The sequence below is a fragment of the Tasmannia lanceolata genome, unplaced genomic scaffold, assembly GCF_043159265.1.
Source record: "Tasmannia lanceolata isolate RefF3 unplaced genomic scaffold, GAP_Taslan_0.1 ptg000015l, whole genome shotgun sequence".
NCBI classification, from domain to species: Eukaryota; Viridiplantae; Streptophyta; class Magnoliopsida; order Canellales; family Winteraceae; genus Tasmannia; species Tasmannia lanceolata.
The window spans coordinates 31,125,740-31,147,227 of NW_027518692.1; the positions used below are offsets into that span (position 1 = coordinate 31,125,740).

A 21,488-nucleotide genomic window follows, 5' to 3' on the forward strand; every position below is an offset into this window, starting at 1 on the left:
AAAAGCCTCTAAATAACATTCTTTCAAGAAAACCTTCCTCAAGGCCCTGTCTGGATTGCAAGAAAAACATTTCTGACAGAAAACGTTTTCTCGGGAAAAATTTATTTCCACAGTTAAGAGGGAAATGATATGGTTATGGTTAATTTAGGATAATAACAACATAAATTGATGGTCCCTCTAATCAAGAATTGAATAGGGCTGGTTCAAGTTATCGTTTTTCGTGTGTAAAAATTGTGGGAAAGTTTACAAATATTTTTCCTATCCAAACTTCTCCAAAAAATTCATGCAATCCAAGCAGGGCCTAAATAATCTTTTTTCCAAATTATCCACTTAATCCCATCAGAACACATCCTAATCCTCTACAGATCAAATACAGAAAACCAAAAAAATACATTCTATGCAATGAGTGGAATTGTAGAAATGTGCAAGACCCATAAAATTACTTGAGAGTGGTACCCTTCACTGTATGCTTTTCGCTATTCAGTGCTACTCTAAGCCCCAAATGGACATTGAATGATTGACATAGAGTAAAGATTCAGTATAATGAATTAACACTGATATTTTGGCGCGAGTGATTGTTCAAAAACCATCGCATTTTGATTGAATGTTTGTCATGTTGGAACCACCATCTGAAATTTATCAGGTGTGGAACCCACTAAGCAGCTAGATTTAAAGTCTGACACAACTAAAACCATATCCATTGTGAAGATAATGGGAAGAAAAACTAAACAACAATTTGTTATCAAAATGAGTTGAATACAGGGAGAAATAGAAGACAAATGGAAAATAGTTTCGTTTTTATTTGTAACTGGATGAAGTTGAATGAAGGAGAATGGTAGCATATAGAAAATAATGAGTACAAACTACAAACAATACATTTCTTGAAAGTCCTTTGGCAAACACTGTAGAAATTAGAAACTGAAATAAAGAACACTATATACTTGGCATTTTAATTGCGAGACCATGATAATGATGTAATAACAAAGAGAAGAATGCAACATATAGCCACGCCAATCACTCGTCGGTCCTTGGAAAAAGGCAGCAACATATCTGCAAAACAGATGGTTGGACAAAGAGGTTACATTCAAGGAAAGGAATAAAAAAACACTAGAAAAAATGCAATATAAGATGTTAGATCTCATATGTCTAGAGTTATAGAAGATTTAAGATCTCATGTGTTTAGAGTTGTCATTTCACATTCATTCCCACACCACTTGATTTGATTGCAGTAACTTCTAGATATTGGAAAGAGTAATACATGGCCATTTTTCGAACAAATTGCAAATCCATATGCTGTGGAAAAACAACCCTCTTGAGCAATCTCTGATTTCAATGGCAAAGCAAAACGAAAGAACCGAACAGGCAAACACAAGCAAATGCACAAAGACACAACGATTTACGTGGTTCGGTAAAGCCTACATCCACGGCAGAGGCACGAAAAAATCCACTATAAGAACAAGAGATTACAAGAGAAGATCGGTATCTCTCACCAAACCCACAAGAAACCATAGCACTCCCCTTTTCCCCATTTTTGAGCTCTCCAGCCTCTTCAAAGGCAAGAAAACAAAAATAAGCCCTAAAACCCCTTTATATAGAGCGGGTCAAAACTTACTCTTATTGGGCCGAGCTCACTTAAAAACGGGCTGGGCCTCAACACTTTATATCGGATTAACTGGACTTACTGATGCTTGCAAGAAAAAGGAAATACATAGTCACATACCTTTGATCTGGATGAAGAATTTCCATGATGACCACTGGAATAAATGACTGGATCAGTTGGCAACTTGGGGAGGTTAGCTGCTCCAATTTTCTTTTCTTCTTTCACTTTGTTAAAAATGATGGTAAAGCCTTCGCCTGATTTAGGATCTGTTTCATCCCAAGCACCAAACTTGGGAACTGATGCAACTCTATGGGGCTGGTACCGCCATTTACAAAATCAAGCAACATATCAATGTGAATGATAAAAAAGAAAGAAAAAACACATCATTTTATTAGAAAAAAAAAAAAACAAATGATGGACCATTTGAACTAATTAAGTGGTAAAAAGAAATGAGTTTTGCCATTCAAAAAAAGAAGAAAGAGTTTTGTTTCGGATGTCTTTTGCAGATAGTTTTAAGGAAAGTAAACATGTGTTACATGCGTTACTTGATTGGGTTTTAAATATAAAAAAAATCAAAATACAAGCTGAAATAAATGTTATGTATAGCCCAGGTATTCAAAACATGTAAATGCAATCTCCATCTCATCACCTTTTTTTTCAAATGAAAGAAAATCAGCCATTTGAACTCTGATTGTTTATGCGATGATGTACACAAAATGAAGTGTTGGGAGAATGTAGAACTGGGCCAAATGCTAATGGAATGTACTTACAATTACTTCCCCTCGATTATTTCCACTTCTTGATGTAGCATGTCCTGGTGGCAATGGAGTAGAGCTAGTGCTACTGTCAGATGACTTATTACTCAGTCCATATCTTCCAGGATGACGATGGGATTTTATAAGTGCATGGTCAGAATTACTTATTTCACTCCCAGACTCCGAGTTTCTGTTCTTATGATTTCGGATTTTCTGTGGATAGCTCCGGGATCCTTCCCCTTCTTCGTTGGGATATCTCTTGTGATGGTGTTGCACTACATGTGCCCCTTTATTAGGAACCTCCATGTGGTTTTGTTGCCTGGTCGAATATTCATGGCTTGGCGAGCCGCACATAAAGGCATCTGGGTTCTGTTCAGGGTCATTTGGGTTTATCATCTTTGCTCCAACACCTTTGTCTTTGCGTGCATTTTCGAAATACATTGTATATGGAACATTGTCATTGTCCCAATTACCAAACTTCGGAACGTGTGGATGTTGCTGAACAAGCCAGATGCATGTTGTGAGAATGGTTGTTTGGTAAATTTGTAATTTTCATTAGTGAGAAAATCCAAAATTATGCAATATCGATTTAATGGAACTTAAATAAGCTTAAATTAGGTGCATCAGCATGTGTAGTAGCCCAATTTATATAGCATTTATTATATAAATTTACATAGGTTCGTAGATGTATTCTCAAAGTTCTCTACTAGTAGCAAAGAGTAGCGTAGCTAGGAACTTAAATAAACTGAGTTAGATCATTTATATATGTAATGAATATTTATTACATGTTCTACCAGTAAAATCATCAATGCAATTCATATCAATAACGCACACTTGTCTATATATACAGCTTGTTTGGAGCACCTACTGTGTAAACATTCTGCAAAAAATCCATGACTCCTGTACCGTCTTTTAGTTTGGATTAAAGTTTGAACTCCAGAATTTGGTATCTTGCTGAACCATGTTAGAGACAATGTTATCATTCCAATAAACTTGGATGAATATGCTAATTCAACCTTGCATCCGTAATTCAAATCTCCAAGGAATTAAGATAGAATCACGCAACCATCTAATGACACTAAGGGAGTCCCCTTCGACGACCACCTTATTTAAATCCTCAGACTAAAGGAGTTTAATTCCATGATGGGAAGCATGCACCTCGGCTTCATTGGCATCCACCTCCCCAATTCCTGCTGGACCCGGATTGCCCAGGCTAGAGCCATCAAAGTTAAGTTTAAGAAACCCGTGAGGTGGAGGTTCCTACACTTTGATTTAATGTTCTTGAAGGTACATTTAATTTCCTTTTAATAATTGCCCAGACCCACATACATTGCTGGGTTTTATGGACAATGCTGAGTTCAACTTGGGCTATTGTATAGATCTCTAGATTCTCTACATGTGTTCCCATTCAGATCATTGACACTGAAAATTCCATCAAAGGTTTAGGCACATTACAGTTTACAAATGTGCGGGGACACACCATTAACATGTGACAGATTGAAGATGAGTTGCGTGCAACAATTACAGATTCTATCTTGTGGTGAGAGAAAGAGGTATTAAGTACATAATTGAGAATAAAGCATCAGGTGTTCTTTTGGAAAAGAGGATTTTTTTTTTGTTGGGTTGCCATGGAAAAAGGTAGCATACAGCCATCAGAGTAGAAGGTCGTGATTGAGTATCACACCCTAGGAACATGGGAATCATAGAAGAATTCAGGTCCAGAGAGGATCCTTCTTTTGTGCTTGGTGGACCTTGCTTCAATTTTCCGTAAGACCCTGTTTGCGATAATTTTCTGGAAAAGTTTGGAAAGGAAAAATATTTCTAAAATTTCCTGAAGAGTAATATTTGGCATGACCACATTATTCACTTGACAATCCTTGATTTGGAACTCTTATGGCTCCAAAACTAAGCAAATAAACGAAATCTAAGTTTCAATAACGAGTATTTTCTGTCTTTTTTTTTAAGATAACAAATTCATTGATACTGCAAACCCAGAAAAAAGCAGCTCAAACCAACCCCATATAACTAAGCAACCTCTTACTTAACGTGTATTTTAACTAGTTAAACATTCACACTCAAAAACTATATATAAGCAACGGATCCCATGCAAAGTTAGTAAAAAAACATAGATATTAGAATTGAAAGATTGGTGTGATTTTAGGGTCATATGAGATTCAAAGAAAAGCCTATCAATGGTTAGGATCAATCAAAAGTAAGACCCACGATGTCATCCTACTGAAGCATTTCTTTATAAAGATTATATGCAAACATGAAACATTGTTTTAGAAAGAGGAAAACTCACAGCCATTTGAATCAGTTAGGAGGATGAGAGTAGAAGAAGCGAGAAGAGCAAGACCCCAAAACTTTTGGGATTGTTTTGTGAGGAAAGGGGTCTCGAAGTGTTTTTCATGTCATCCGGGTTTTGTTTTTACCTTGAAACCCACGCCTACTGTGTAGCCGGCAGAGAATCATTTCGATGTATTCCATACAAAACCTTCCAAGTGCAACGACAACGTCTTTTTTGGGACATTCTCCTCATGATTTCACCAGAATCCCTTATTTTGTCGTGTTTCCCATCTCTTATGTAGTGTATGGCTTGAATATTACACCCTTTGAGAGATCCTAGTCTTCAATTAAAGTGCTAGGGTCCATTGAATCAAATGGCTACATCAGCCAATCGATGTGAATATGTGTAGTTTCCACAATAGAGTGTTAGCAGGATGGGTTGAAAATTGACAACGGTATTTCAATGGGATTGGCTAAGGAATTTCGCCCAAAGGCGTTTTCCCGGCTGACTGCTGCACTAAAGAGCAGCCATACAGGCTCACTTTTCAGAAGATTTTGTCTTATTCTTTTAATTCATGGTGTCTGTTCTCTCGTGCAAAACTCGGCCGCAAAAAGCCTTTCTGCAAAATTCCCTAGCAAATCACAGGGCATTTTCAAAAGGAACACTACTAAAGGGGAACTCAATCTTGAAAAGAGTTAAGCTGCTGAGCCATAACGACCTAATTGTAGACCAACAGCAATGATCCAATGGATCAACAAGGCAGATTACTGCTCACTCATGAAAAGGCTCAATCTAAAGGGTCCGACATAACTAGAGCGGATTCGAGCAAACCCTTACAGAGCATGTCACAGGAAGGGATATGGTCGCTAGAGAAACAATGGTCCTAAAGTGACCGCCAGTATATACACAGGGCGGCCACAACCACCGGTGATATATTTAGTTGGAATTTTCGGGCAGTATCAATATTTGTCAAAGACGTAGTCTCTATACCAACAATTTTAAGGACCACCCGTATATATGCCATGAAGGGGCAGTTAAGATCACCGGTGACATCTTGCATGGAATTTTATGGCGGGATTGGCAATCATCCATATACAACGACTGTTTAGTCAACGACTGGCTCCGTTTGGTTGCCAGTAAAAATTTTGTCCTAGGAAGTTTTAGTAAAATTTTGGTCCTTTTTTTTCCCACCATAGACCGGTCAACCAAACATGAGATTTTAATTTTACCGGGATACTTCTAGGACTTTTTTTTCCCCACCAATCTCCTTGGATTTTTTTTCTCTCACATAAATCCTAGGAACCAAAAAAAAACCAGCAACCAAACAGAGGCCATGGTGAAAATCTATTTTCTTCTGACTTGGAAGAGGCATCCTACATTCTAGGTTTTAAAGTGTTAATAGAACTGGAGAATAAATTGTTAGGACTCTCACTAGATAATTATATCAATAAGATATTAGCTAGATTTAGCATGGAGAATTCCAGGGAAGGGTTGATTCCCTTTAGGCATGGAATTTGACTCCCCAAGGAGATGTTTTCAAAGGCATTGACGAGAAGGAGAAGACTAGCATAACTATAGAAACCCTATTTTGTTTAGCTCGAGCTGATGATAGTTAGCCTTGACGAGGACTCCAATGTTGAGCAACTCCCGATTGTATGGACCAAATGTCTTTGTGGGCTCAGAGCTAAAGGAATTCATCGCCCATAATCCACCCAATCATCGCACACCTTTGAACACCTACAGATCCAGATATCGACCAGTTTCTAGCCAAAATTGGTCCTTGACCCATTTGCCGTGCTGTTGCAAACCCCTAAAATTAAGGTTACACTTGAGGTTGAAAAAAGACTTTAACGGTCACATATCTCTAAATTTGGAGATAATCTCCAGAGCCATCATTCTCTTCACTCCGCTAATCCCACATTGCTCAGAATGTCTGAAACGTTTGGCCAACCTAACCAAACCCGCATCTAGATAGCTCAACCTTAACCCAGCCCATCTAACCATATCGGGTTGGGTTGGGTCGGGTCGGCTGGGTTCGGATTTACCTAGGGCCAAACAACAAAATACAAGTGAAAAACACAAGTCAATTCGATCACGATAAAATTAGAAGATGGAAGTCGAGTTCGGGTTGAGCCTGGCCCAAGTTGCACCTCTAGCCAGGAGCACCGTAGGAGCAGAATACACACATGCACTTCATGTGCAACTCGGTATTTGATTGCTTAAAACCCCACCAACCCTGTTAAAATAGGCCTAGTAAAGGGCGCGATCATTGCTCACAGGAAATTTCTGGTCGTTGATCAGGTACGTTAAGGGCTGCTTGGATAGGCAGAGGGATTTGCTAGCGTCCGTCCATCGCAAAAGGCATTTGGCAGATGGTCTGTCTCATATTAGCCAACTTGTGAATTATGACAAAATGTACTGAAAAGCGAGCCTCTGTGGCTGGTCTGACATGCAACAAGACCATCTGTGAAATGCCTTTTACGATGTACGCTAGCAAAACCCTTTTCCAATATAAAGATCATAAAATCTAAGATTCAGAGCATGGATGTATTCATTCTGATTTGTCGTTTGTTTTTGCCGAAAAACCTAATTTTCCATGCTTTGCTTCTTTTCTCCAATAAAACTAAGGATAATGCGCCCCTTGTAACATGATTTGACGTGAAAAAAGCGTTAAAGCCTGCCCACAGGTCACATCAAAAGTGGGGCGTTTTATCCTGAAACAGGGGCGAAAAAATCATCTCCCTAAAACTTTATTCAAAAAAGAATAAAGAAGAGGATGGACTAGCAAGGCATCGGCAATAGGAAGAGAGATCGGTCAGAGAAATCCAAAGAGGTTTTCGCACCAACCTCGAATGTGAATCTCGCCCCCTTTCTCTCCCTCCATTCCTTACAATTTCACAGAGAGCGCCATGGACGTTCTGTTCGGCTCAATCGACGTTCGGGATCTCCTCTCATCCCATGAATTCGAAGACTCGTCTCCTCTTTCCGCCCCCGACCTCCGTCTCCTAATCGACCGTCTTCAAGTCCGTTCCCTCCACATCAAAGACAAAGTCCGAAACTACATTCTCTCCCACCACCGAGATTTCTCCGAAATCTTTTCCCGTTGTTCCCAATCCCTCTCCAACACTGACCAAATCTCCTCCTCCGTCTCCACCCTTCTAAAAATCCTCTCCGAACGCCCTATCGATCTCGAGATTCGAGATCTCGTCACGGAGATATGTGTAAAGAGGAGAGAATTCGAGGAGCGGAAAGAGGCGTTAGGTCTGGTGAGATTGATCATGAATTTGGTACAACAGTTGGAGTCTGTGAAGGCGGATTTGAAATCCGGGCGGTTGATAAGTGCGGCCGAGGTGGTTAGGGATTTGAAAGGAGTTCTTTCGATTCGAAACCGGTCTAGGGCGGAGGACGACCATGCGGGTAAGATGGATAGATTAGGGAACTAGAATGGATTAGAACAGTCTCTAGATTTGATTCTATGTTTATTATGCAAGTGCTCTATTTACAGTTTGGGATTGATTGGTGAAATCTTGTTGTTATTGTATCAGGTGAAGATAAAGAGCCAGCGGTTTTCGGGTTGTTGAGGGAGGAGTGGAATGAATGCTTTGATGAGGTTAGCATTAGGGTTTGGGTAATTTATAGGTTTTGTTGTTAGGGCTTTTGGGTTTGTGTTTTTGGGTGATTTTGTTTTGATTTGATTTGATTTTTTTTTTTGCTAGGTGCAAGAGTTTCTAGCGGGGATTATTGGAAATGCGGTTGTATTCGAGCCTGAAAATGGGAGAGTGAGAGTTAAGTCTCGGGTAGGTGTGGGTGAGATTGATTGCATTGAGCTTCGGACGGTTTTGATGGCAATGGATGTGAGTATTTTTCTGCTCCAAAATCTGATTCAATTTATATGAAACACAGAGTTCTAGTTTAGTGTTCAGTTTGCATTTGCTGCCTCATGTTAATTCCATTTGGATGTATCTGTACACATGTGAAACATGCTGGCTAGCCATTTCATTGTCAATTACTGAATGGAAGGAAAACTTCAGCTTTAAAGGAATTTGCAGTTGTATCTTGTATTAAAAGATAAGAAAATATATAGTTTAAAAAAAGAAAATATAAGATATGTGGATAAGTAGATGCCTTTTATTTTCTTCTATAGCTAGTGTGAAGCCTTGTTGAATTCTTATGTTTCCTATCATCCTTTATCAAAGTAGTTTGTAGACCGCCCATTAGTGTTAGTAAATGCTAAGTGAGTAATATTAAATTGGTTCCATCTCCATGCATACAGTAGAATTCATGGCGCGTGAGGGGGTTAGCATGCCGTTGAGATATATCTGTCTTTTGCTCAAGCGGTGAGATTCGTGATCCGGACTGGATATAGTGGTGAAACAATTTAAACTCCATATGGATGCACAGAGGGATATATCTTCCACTCCTTGGTAGGCTAATAGAACTCTGATAACTAAGCCAACCATGTTAGATTTGCTGAGATATCTATATGCTGATTTATGGAATGTCAGCATCACTTGCTAATTAACTGGAATGATTTGAAAGGGTCTTTTTTACAAAGTGGGGTCGGCACTCGGCACCCTAAATAGGTTCATTGGTAGAGTAGATGGAAGCGTGTGAACCTGAGAACACGGTCTTGGATTCAAAAGTCCATATCATGTTAATCTTTCCTTGCTTTGTTAGCAGCGATATTGGGGGACACCCCATCAACATGGGGATTGGTTGCTCCTAAGATATTTGTTTGTCTTTATATAAGCTGTCTTGATTCAAAAAATTACTTATAGAACTTCATCGAGAAGCTTTACTCCCTATGTGCTTCCATCGAATCATCGAATTCATATAACTAGCCGGTTTTGGAAAGGAGAAATAGACTTGCGATCCACCTTCCCCGGCATGCAACATGTTGGTTGATAGACAGCCATGTCGTGCTTGTCCACAATTACTGTTGAAGTTCAGTTATAGTCAACCTTTTACGGGAGTGTATGCCAAATATCACCATGTATATTTGTAGTTCTAAAGGCCAGACATGACACTACTAGTTTTTTGATAACTTTGGGCATGCATGGTTTTAAATTTCATTTCGGCCAAAGTATTTCGATTTCGGCTGCTACCGAAACACAATCCACTTGGATTCGAAAAAATACCAGATTTCCCCCGGAATTTTGGGATTTCGTTAATGTTTTGGTCGAGAAATGAGAAACATGCAATTTTCAGAAAAAAGAAAAGTTTTTGTCACAGAAACCTTGGTAAAAATCAACTCTAGTCGCAGAAAAGAGAAGAACAATGATATTCATTTTTGTTTGATTATAACAATGATGATGATGAATTTTTTTTTTGAAATGTCAACAATGATGATGATGATATTCATTTAAGATTTTTTTTTAAATTGACAAAAAAAAAAAAAACCAGTGGTGAAGAATCTTACTTGGATTTCAGCCGTTATTTCAGACCGAAATGTTTTCTTGATTTTACAAGATTTTGGCCGAAATTTGATCTGAAACTGAAACGTTTTTGTTTTGCTGGTGACTGAAACCGGAATTTAAAACCTTGTGGATATGTTGATATGCCATAACACAAAGTATAGGGTTGCAATTCGGGTCGATTTTTGGGAATCTAGGTTGACCTTTTTCCTTAAAATCGGGTTGGGTTTGGGTTGATTCCAATTCATTTTTAGCAAATGCTCAACCCAACCGGACCCAAGTTGCACCCCGAAAGATGTAGTCCCTCATTAGTTGAGAATGCCGTTCTTCTTCCACACTGCCCATATGAGGGGTGGAGAATAGTACCTGACATAACCATCTTTCCTGTTCATTGATTGATGGTCAATGCCACGTGTTCCAAAAATCAATCAAAGAATTAGTTATAAAAATGTTACTCGAAGTCTATAAGCGATAATTAAGTAGACTGTGAACGATGGAAGGTACAAATAGGTTTGAATCCCAACTTGCACAGACCCTCAGTCTGTTCTAGGCTTGGGTGTTTTGTCGATATAAGGTTATTTTTAGTACTAGGTAGATAGGGTAGATCATATTTATCAGTTGTTCTGCAATGACTAGAATCAAAATTTGTCATCAGATCTGAGCTGAACTAGCAGATCACAATCGTTGTCAATACAAATTCAGAATTCGACAAGTGCTGCCTCCCATGTTCTAATAAATTGAATTTGACAAATGCAATTGGCTATCCTAGAACAGTATTAACAATAACTATGAAAGATCTAACTTACAATAACTATGAAAGATCTAACTGTTCTAGAGTATAGATTTTGAAGTGATTGAACAAAACTTGATCTTTTAAGGAAGAGCACAATAACAGTTCAGAGATTCAGCAGAAATTTCAAAACGTGAAGAATTACATGAACTGGAACAGAAATCTTGCACTCGACACGATGACAACTAAAGATAGAGGATGGAATTGAAGACCACTTACTCCAAGAGTCTTTCAATTTATCACCAAGGAGGAACTCTCCACTCCAAGAACTCCAAACTCTCCAAACCTTTCACAAATCAATAACTTTTGAAAAATTACAGCACAAGCCTATTTATAGATGAGTTTCCATCCCCAATGGTTGCCAACCAAGGGCCAGATGTCATTACAGCTCATGCCAACTAAGAAACAATTCTGAAACATTTAGACATGCTTGTACAAAGTGGGTGGATGATTTGCAATGGATGAAAGACAATCTGCGGTCTCCTCCTCATCCATACATAGAATGCACCTACTTTCAAGACAGGGTTTCTTTGTTAAGTATTTCACAAGTATTGATTCTATAATTTTAATTTTCTTCTCTTCATGTTTTTGCTCTTATTCTATGCTGCTTAGCCTCATCCCCTTTGATGTAATATATTTACAGCAATTAATAAAACTGTTACCTTTTAAAACAAAATTCAATGCTGCTTAGATGGTAAGTCTTTGGAACAGTTTCTTTGGTTGCTAGGATACTTAAATTCACTCTTGTGACGTTCGGCCTCTCAAGATATTTTATTAAGATTCTATTCTATATATTTATTTAGTATGATTTTATGGTTGTGCCATCTGCAGATAGCTGGGGTTCTTGATTATGGACTTGCGAAGGTAGCGGACTTAATGTTCAAGTATGTCATTAGTCCCACAGTGTGTAACGAATTGGATGTTTTTGTAGAAGAATTAAATCAGGACTCCGAGCAAAAGGCCGAGTCAATCCTCAGTCTCGTTCCATCTCCCAAGTTTCAGGTAAATACTAAATTTGAAATTTATCATTACTTAAAGCAAGATTTCTGCGTTCTTTGCTGGAATAACTATAAATAGGCCTTGCAGCGCCATGATCTGTATATACTCATAAGAGTTTGCTTGATTCCCAGGTCAAAACTCAAGAGTGCTGTTCAGTATATAGCTTATAGTGCTATAAGTAGGAACAGTTTATCTATTTTACTGAATAATTAGATAGGGTAAAAAAATCCAATAGTTTTAACTTGGAGGTCCTCTCGACAAAGTATAAATGGCAAAACATGGCACGAATTCGAGAAAGTTTTTGCATTAGAAATAGCTCGTCTGGAATCACTTCAGTGAGCCAGGCGTTGAGTTTGCCCAGATCAGAATCCAGATAACATGTTCATGTCACCTTATTTTCTCCTGTCTAAAAATGTAACTGGACAATTTGCAAAGGACAGTATTTTGAACAGTGACCCTTCTGATCTAAATGTTTCTCTAAGATGGAACCATCTGCCTATGTTCTTTAAGTAAGAATTTCATCTTTTATTTTCACTTCCTGAATTATATTTAATCTTTAATAACTCCACCTTCTCTTTAAGAAAAACAATGATTAGCCATGACATGAAAATACATGCACCACAAGAGGTAGCATCATTGTTGTCATCATGATCGCTGTTTTTTTCTCATTTCTTTTGCTGCTTTTATTTCAGCATCCTTCTGGTTGTCCTCTGTGTCGATTAGCCCTCCCTTCACAAACAACTTTTATCCCCTTTTCCTCCATGGTTACATGTGCAAATCTTTCTCTCTTTGTCTTATTCCCCCCTCCCCCTTGTCGTTTCACGTAAATCTGTTCCTCTAAACCATGAATGAGCCTCCTTCACAAACAGTGAATCTTCTGTTTTTCTCAAAAAATGTAAGTAAGTTTTTTAGGACCAAATACTCATTTCTTCCTCTTGCTTGGGACTCAGATTGTAATGTACTTAAACTGTCTACTCTAGCTTCATAGTTAGCCTCTTGCTCATCTTTGTCTGAATCAAGTCGAAAGGATTTCATTTCCCTCAACATTACTACATTGAGTAGGTTTGGATGAGTGCATATAATGAAAAATTTCAGCTATGGGCATTATAACACACCATACTCATGCCACCATTTACATGAATTAAAATTCATAACACATTGTTGGTTTAGGCACTATCACAATTTATGAAAGATACATGAGTTGCTAGGCTACTATGCCCGAGGACATCCGAAATTTCTAACTACGTCTCTTCACATATATGCATTTGATGTCGTGTTCTATATAGTATACAAAGTAATTTATATCATGATAGAAACTACTCTTGCTGCATGTAGTATATACTAAATAATTTCTTGAGGTTCATATCGTTTTATGACTTTTATCACTTTTGAAGTGACTCATGATAGACTTTCTTATGGCTCATTTCTTTTCTGCTTTCTCTACTTGTTGGTGTGTTTCTAAGATGACTTTATCCTTGTGCAAAATGGAATAATTTTCAAAAAATGATAAGCAAAAAAGCAATATCGAGCTAAGGTCTCTACGCTTGTTATCTGCTCAACCTAATGTGTGGATTGATGGCCTTTTTATTCCCATCCCTGCCATTCTTTCACACCAGTTGTGCTGATTAGAAGTTAGAACCTATGATTTGGCCGACACTTCGAATTTATTGCCGACTCACGTGTCCTGCTGTGTCCGACACGACACCCGTGTCCACACGTGTCGACACTCCTTTGGACACTTCTACTTATATTGCTGGACGTGTTAGACTTAATGTGGCTGTGTGGACATGTTTTTGTACCGTGTCAGGTGTGACATTATGTTTTTTTATTGAGTATTGTGTTTACCTCATTTAGACAACTTGTATCCATGTCGAAAATGGACACACGAATCCATAATCCACAAATCATGATCACATATACTTTCTATTTTAGCCGTGTCCCCGTTTCTAAAGTTTGGGGGTTTGCCGTGTCCGACACTCCGTGTCCGCGTCGACACGCGACACTCGTGTCTGTGTCCACAAATCATAGGTTAGAACAGTAATGGTTGCAATTAAACAATATGGACATATGTTTATTCTATTCATTGTCATTTGCAATCTTGTTGCATTTACATCTTTAATGGTTATTTTCAGGTTGAATGCTTGAATAAGACAACTATTTATTCACGGCTTATTCAGGTTATAAGGTTTATTTATGTATCCATATGCTTCCACAATGGAACATGGATGCGGTGTTTTGGAAGATTGACATGGTCAAGGATTTCAGATCTGGTTATCAATGCCTTCCTTTCCAAGGTTTGTTCAGACTTCTTGAACTTGAATGTATACTATCTTTTGCCTTATTTGCTTGATGATACTCCAATATGGTAAATGCATTCCACCACCTAGTTACAAAATTAACATGCTTGATAGTTCATTGTGGAGTATTCTATATGTAGTAAATCTATATCCTAAATGTGCAGGCTAAACTTTAGAAACAATTTCAATCATTAAAAAAAATGACTAACAATTTCACGGGATGTGTTTGTGTGGTTAAAATTCAATGACGTATTTACTCTATCTGTATGTATATTTCATTACAGTCAGATAATCAGATTGTGGTCTATAAGCGATTATTATATGAGTCAACCGAACACTCTTTTAAGATTAATCGATTGTATAATAGATTATTCTAGACAATCGATTATATATAATCTCAAACGAACAAGACCTACATTTACCTGTATGGAACTGGTACATAACACATACTGGAACACACCAACTTAATTGTTGAAAATATGAAGTATGTAGCATTTGGCGAACAGTTGTAATAAGTAGTTGAAAAATATAACCATTAAAAAAAAATAGTTGAAAAATACGACAAAGTATGTAGCATTTGGTGCACAGTTGTTACATTTTAAATTAGTATGTGACACAATTAGCTTCCTTGCGGGTTTCTCCTATATTCCACACATATGTTTGCAACATTGGTTCTGTGTCATATATTGTAGTTTTAGAGGGAAATGCAATCTGTGATTTTTTGGCTACCAATTCCTTAACTGGAATGGAAAACTTCCTCAAAGCATATAGACAGTAGGTGTGTATAAAAAAGTATTTCATATTTTGAATTAAAAACTTTTCTTTTTGTATTTGTAATTGTACAAAGCCCTTGCATATAATTATTTATTGATTTTGCATATATCTGTCAAGGAGACTGGCTTTCTCCCTCCCATTAATTGGGTGTTTTGTTCCTCAAATTCATGTACTTCCAGAAATATCAATTCTCAAAACCTGCACAAAATGCTAACCCACCCCTCGAAAAAAAAATTATAAAATCAAAGTTCAAAATCAAACTTATCTTCATTTCTCTCTGCAAGGATAGATTTGATTGCTAACGAGTGATTTCTCTTTAAAAATGCTTATTTCAGGCTGTCCCTGAAGATGCTGCAAAAGTTGCAGAATTTCAGAATATCATAAAACTTACAACTGAATTTGAGAATGCTATAAAGGAGATGATGTTTATTTCGGCAACAGAGTATAAGGACGGCAGTTTAAGCACTTTTGCTCAAAATGTTGAGGTTCACTTTGCAACTAGGAAGAAGAATGAAATTTTGGCCAAGGCTAGAAATTTACTTCTACAATGTGAGTTTGCCTTTTCTCCGGTGAGTATATTATAGAGAAATCATGCCTCTGTTTCTAATTGTTTGATGTGAATCATAGTCATTTTAGTTATTAATTCTTGTCACAATTAACTACGACGAAAGACCCTACTTTTCAGGCTCCTGTTGCTGGCGAGAAAATTCCTGAGAATGCTGCTGAGTTGCTTTTTCAGCCTGAAAGATGCCTTGTGTCTAAGGCAGCATCCCAACTCATAGAATTAGTGCATCAAACACTTAAGGTTCATCTTTATCTACACCCAAATGCAATTATTTTATGATATCAATTCGCAACCTATATCAACACTTGGAGAAACAACTACTCCTAATCATTCAAGTCCTGCCTTGATGCCTATGTGGGTGTCATTATCTGTTGTCTGTATGTAAACTTCTAAACCTATAATTACGGTTCTCAGGAACATATGAAGCTATTTGATATCGCCTCCGAATGTTTTATCATTTTTTTTTTTACATTTTTGTCATAATTTAGTTTGTCACTTCTTTCTCTAGTTTTTAATGGATTACTTCTTTCCATATTTGTAGATAATTGGCTATTGATATAAAGAACAGTGAAATGCTTAGATTAAGGGAGGAGATTTCAAAATACATAGTCCATAGACTCCATACCTAACTGCACATTCTGAGAATAGTTAAAGAGGTGACTGTGTATTGATGTTATGTCCTCATACTGAAAATATTTGTTTTGAACTCTGAGGGCAGGAGTGGAAGTGCCTGAAACATGGAAAGCCCAAAGTCATTGGGAGGGTCCATATCAGTATGATATATTTTTCAAGTGAGATACTATTGTGGTATATAATAGTACATATCTTCCTGGTTTTATATTGGATATTACACTTGCATGAGTGTATCCACATAATTTTAAATTTACACTAAAACCGGCATGGTACGACCAAAATATATCTGTTTCCTGGGATTTGCTAGCGTCCATCGCAGAATGCATTTCGCAGATGGGCTGTTGCATCTGACAGCAGCCACAGAGGCTCACTTTCAGCAGATTTTGTCTTCATTCACTCTGTGGCTGCTGTCAGATGCAACAGGCCATCTGCGAAATGCCTTCTGCGATGGATGCTTGAAAATCCCCTGTTTCCATCTCCTCCTAAACACACACCAAAACCGAAACACATTGCGAAACCAAAACCGTAAGTGCATTAGTGATATACTTTACCACTATGTGTTATTTCATTATATTTATATAAATTGCACGTGGTATGTGGTGTATGAAATTTGTATAAATATTTTTATGAAACGTGAATGGCGTATGTACTGAATCATCAAACTTGCGCAATAATGCATGCCATTGGGTAGTTTTTTTTGCTTATGTGTTGGTTTTTTAGTATATATTTATTCTTATTCTAGTACTTCATGGAGTTTTATCTTAAATGTTCATTTCAAAGTTTTAAATTTCTGTTTCGGTTTCAGTCGGCACGGAAACATAAATATTTCGGTTTCGGTAGAAATTTCGGTGGAAATCTTGTAAAATCACTGAAATGTATGAAACATATATAAATGATGAAATTTTAAGATGAAACTTTGGGAAATTCTTGAATAAGCACAAATACATACTTAGAAACTGACACATAAGAAAGAAAGCCATCCATAATGGCTTAATCACATTGAATGCCGAGTCATGTTGGTTGCTCTCATGCCGATCTGACATCACAGGCGTAAGATAGGATTACTTTGCCGGGCAGTTCAATGATGTTGCCTACCAAATATCATTCTCTACATTAATGAAATGAAATGAAATGAAATGCAAATCATAACATCTTTCCATTTTTTGTCGTTTTGATCATTTCGGGAATTCATGTAGATTTTGTTTCGGTGGGGATGGAAACGTAAATATTTCGGTTGTTTTGGGGAAATTTAAAACCATGGTCCCTTCGCATATACATTTCTATAATGTTATACGGTTTCCACCGAAATTTTTATCCAAAACTGACATGTTCCCATTTCCATCCTGACCGAAACACAGACCAAAACCGAAAGCTGAAACATTGATAACTCTAGGAGGCGTACTTTTACCAATGCCAAGGCTGCTTTTAAGTGTCTACCCTTGGCATATTGGATGTTCTTAAGTCACATTTCACACCCCATAGTCATGTCTAGCACAGTCATACGTGTCCTTGTGTAAGTTCCATGGGTCGTTGTTGATTCATCACTCTATTTTTATGATATATGAGTGATCCATGAAATTGGCAAGGCTGTCTCAGAGATACGTTAGTAGCAACAGCAGCCTCAACGAATCTGGTGAGATCGGATCCTTACATTGTCAAAACTTGCCTGATTCAAAACATGAGCAACAGCAATATATTGTTCTAGGTTTTTTTTTTTTGAATGGTAATTTATTGTTCTAATTTCTACGTAATGAATTCATTAATCGAAGTCAGGGCCAAACCCTTTCTTGAACAATACCACTTCCAATGTATATATTTATTAATGAGTTATTGTACTTGGAATTCACTCGAGAACTTAGTACATTAGACCTTTTGTTCAACTAACTAGTTAGTTCAATTGAGAGAAAATAGAGCTGCGAGCAAAGTTGTTATCTCTTCTGAAGTGGAATTGTGGATTATTTTTCTAGTCAAGCATTATGCGAAGCAACAACATACCTTCAGTAGAATTTATTCTCTTTTGTTCTGAAAATACAAACAATATAAGATGGGCTCCGAAAAAATTTACTTGATAAAATAGTCTTGATGCATTTTGTTTGGATTTTCTTGTTATTTGCACCCCAAAAGAATGACAATCTCTTTATCTTTGACTCTGCAAGAGTGTTACATTCTAGCACTGATCTTTGGAAATTCAACTGATCAAACATCACATTTCATTTTAGTAGGCAAGTGCTTGTCTGTTTATTGATATAAGCTATTACATGCATTTATTTGAAAAGATGATTTTTTCTATTCACATCTGACTATTTTATTTGTTTATGATGTACATTGTCAGTTATTACGACATGGATTTTATCTATCTAATCTGTTCCACATTCCAAATCAAATATTTCTCTTAATACTCTCCGTTTTGAAATGCATACATGCTTGGCAGTGAGCATTTAGTAGAAATTTTGTGTTTGATACATTCTTTGAGTTTGTGTTCCTTTAATTTTCTTGTTATTGCTTGTCCATGAGTGATCTTTTGTTTGCATAATTTTGATTTGTGACTTACCTGTGCAGGATGTTTGCTTGTCTTCCACAAGAGTATCCATGGAATTCTATCATGCTGCGAGGGATGCTTTACTTCTATATGAAGCTATTGTACCAGTCAAGGTTTGTGAATAAATGGAAACTTCATAAAGCAAAGGTTTACTATAAAAGTCTAATTAGCTTAGTTTTAGGTGGGGTAGAATTTCCAGGATAGCGTACATTGGCTTCAGAATTAACTTTGTTTAACATGCATTTCTGTTGTGAAACCGGCAAATTCGGATGCTTTAGTTTCCAATTCCGTCAATCCTTCCATAAATGCTTGTAAGTTTACTATGGTTCACTTGTGTGGCGGCTCTTGTTGGGTCGTGCTTGCATCTAAGCATGTGCCTTGTGTGTGTGCCCCCGCCCAGGGGCAAGGTGCCTGGAACCATGCATCCTGATGACTTTATAGCACTGCCCGAGACTTCCAGAACCAGATGTTAGAATACTATATGAAAAGGGCACCGTGCTAAAATATCTGAGTTAGTGGATGCATTAATCTTTAATGTAGAGCACTTATTATTGGATACATTAATATTTAATGTAGAACACTTCATTAGGTTCAATAATTTAAACCATAGTATACTCATTTTAAATTTTAATTAATTAAAACTTATCAACTTTTTTTCAAATGTATAAAATTATAAATCTCTATATAACCGTAATCAACTGTGAACTTCTCAAGTTGAAACCTAACCTACATTCATCCTCTGTCCCTAACCTAGTATATCCTTGTCTCTACTTATATGCTTCTTGTTCGATTCCCATGATACTTCCTACATGCTTCATCCTCACTTAGCTTTCAATTCCATGTCGCTCCAATCTAAATTTTCAGAAAAATCTTTAGGCTATTTTTTATTCCAGATAGTTAGGAGATTAGTGGTATAAGTAGTCAATAGGTAGGAGACAAACATTTGATCTACCTTTAAAAAAAAAACATTTGATCTACGTAGGACTTACCTAGTAGAATAGTGATAAGTAGTTTTTGGTTAGTGAGAGAGAGAGAGAGAGAGAGAGAGAGAGAGAGAGAGAGAGAGAGAGAGAGAGAGCAAAATTCTACTTTGCCAAATTCCTCATTTTTTGAGAAATTTGGCATGGAAAGTGTTAGGAGGGAGACATTGGTGCCACGTGACCAGAAAAGCAATTATTACCTCTGAAACTTGTCTGGTATCCAGGGATTTGGATGCGAAATTGGCAGCCAAGCATCTTAAATTTATCAAAAAGTGCATTTTTTTACTTAGGTAATCCTTAAGGATGCCAGGCATGTGGCAACCAAACAGTCACTGTATGGAGTCCACAGATTTCACACTGTAACATTGTGGTCGGAATTTCGAAAATTCTGACCAAAAATGGTGTTCCAGGAATTTCGTTTGGAGCACACTGCTCTGCCCCTAATTCATTGTTTCTTATGTAGCAAACCAAGATTGCATTGTAACCTAACAGTCATGGTGTATTTTTCTATCCAGATTTTGATTGATTTTGTTAGATTTTCGAGGGAAAGAGGAGTGGGGGTGGGAGGGGGGTTGCTTTAAGTTTAAGGTATATTATTACTCCTAATCGAGTGGTAATGTTAAAATCCATCAAAAAACCTCTCTCTCTCCCCTCTTGATAGGTAAGCTGGGATCGAACCTGCGACCTCGAGGTTGAGATACAACGCCTCAAAAAACCTCTCTTTTGTTCACATTAACATTTATTTTGCTTCCCAAAACCCTAAACTGAGGTTGAAGACACCTTTTTTCCAGCCAACTTTTTGTGCTTTCTTTCAAAGTTTTCATCTACCATACTACTCTATACCTGGAACATCTTTTCTGAAATGAAGCACCAGAATGGGCAGAATGCGCCATAACGTTCCAACCCAAAAGAAAAATGAACTCGCTTCCAGAATGGAATTGACAACCAAGTTCACTTCTCATGAGGGTCTCTTTGTTTTCCCAACCACTTCATTACTACTTTTTACATTTTGCATTTTCTTTTTTTTCGAAGCCCCCACTTCCCACATTGGCAAGCGACAACAACTATGCTATAAACTGACATTTAACAAGGCATCCATTTGAGCTGTTTCTGAATTTGGTGCTGCCTATAGGTTCTTGCTCTGTACCAACATAATTTAGTAAATGTTTCAACTTAGGATATAATTATATAAGAGACGAAAGGATTCAACATCTTGATTAGAACAAATCTCTCCAGTACAAATGACATGCTTGCTTGTTGAACTTGTTATGGAACTTTGTTGTGAATATATCTAAGATCTACATGGAATCTATCTTCTAGAAAATCTTCCTTGTTCCACATTTAGACATCTTATCACTTGCGCATGTCAGAAATGGCTTAATTATAGTTATGTTTTTTTTTTTAAATTTTCTATATTTGAAGCTGGAGAAGCAGTTCGATAGTATCAACCAAGTTGCTGTAGTTGTTCACAATGACTGCCTGTATCTGTCTCAAGAGATTCTCGGGCTTGCATTTGAGGTTCTCTCGCACCTGTGCTTTAATATTTAATTTTTCATTTGGTTTATGCATGTTTCCCCTGTTTTCATTGGCTTTAGCAGCAGTGTGAACTGGATAGAAAGAACATTGTTATCCAGTGATGAATCATTCAGAACCTCATATTTTTTTGTTGAATAAATCATTGAACTACACAATCACATTGATTAATTCAATAATAACATTGATTAATTTACTGTACTAATAGTGGAAAATTCTTTTGGCAACTAGCTGGACATACTACTGTTTGAGTCTGAGAAGTGGCTACTCCATGAAGGAAAAAATTTTGTTATTTTTTTGATAAAGTTTCTATCTCTTAATG

General features: G+C 37.2%; 2 protein-coding genes across 6 annotated transcripts in view; one reads left to right on the top strand and one right to left on the bottom strand.

Annotated features, from left to right (window-relative positions):
- Positions 1-757: 757 nt before the first annotated feature.
- LOC143846718 (RPM1-interacting protein 4-like) lies at positions 758-5,139 on the bottom strand. Of its 2 annotated transcripts, none has more exons than XM_077355237.1 (4): positions 4,788-5,139; positions 2,371-2,853; positions 1,721-1,915; positions 758-1,050 (listed from the first exon to the last, which is right to left on the bottom strand). In XM_077355237.1, the coding sequence occupies exons 2-4, from the start codon at positions 2,794-2,796 to the stop codon at positions 1,015-1,017; spliced, it is 657 nt and encodes a 218-aa protein (XP_077211352.1). In that variant the 5' UTR covers positions 2,797-2,853; positions 4,788-5,139; the 3' UTR covers positions 758-1,014. The 2 variants fall into 2 exon arrangements, with proteins under 2 accessions (XP_077211352.1, XP_077211351.1); XM_077355236.1 differs by having other exon boundaries at positions 4,658-5,139.
- A 2,276-nt stretch (positions 5,140-7,415) lies between these two features.
- The window catches only part of ATZW10 (centromere/kinetochore protein, putative (ZW10)), a 37,832-nt gene continuing 23,759 nt past the window's right edge, over positions 7,416-21,488 (top strand). For 2 of the 4 annotated variants that reach the window (XR_013234763.1, XM_077354867.1), the window contains exons 1-9: positions 7,416-8,059; positions 8,188-8,252; positions 8,359-8,496; positions 11,678-11,848; positions 13,978-14,139; positions 15,252-15,485; positions 15,602-15,721; positions 18,674-18,766; positions 21,056-21,151. Coding sequence is in view for 3 of the 4 variants with exons in the window: in XM_077354867.1 (XP_077210982.1) it covers positions 7,552-8,059; positions 8,188-8,252; positions 8,359-8,496; positions 11,678-11,848; positions 13,978-14,139; positions 15,252-15,485; positions 15,602-15,721; positions 18,674-18,766; positions 21,056-21,151 (1,587 nt within the window). In the remaining variant the exon portion in view is untranslated. The remainder of the gene's footprint in view (positions 8,060-8,187; positions 8,253-8,358; positions 8,497-11,677; positions 11,849-13,977; positions 14,140-15,251; positions 15,486-15,601; positions 15,722-18,673; positions 18,767-21,055; positions 21,152-21,488) is intronic. The other 2 variants (XM_077354868.1, XM_077354869.1) reach the window with 2 other exon arrangements.

Bases quoted from the DNA above. Each gene is read 5' to 3' on its own strand.
- LOC143846718 (XM_077355236.1), bottom strand. The intron at 1,916-2,370 runs GTAAGTACATTC...TGGCGGTACCAG, and splicing joins ATAATCGAGGGGAAGTAATT to CCCCATAGAGTTGCATCAGT. The intron at 1,051-1,720 runs GTATGTGACTAT...TCTGTTTTGCAG, and splicing joins ATTCTTCATCCAGATCAAAG to ATATGTTGCTGCCTTTTTCC.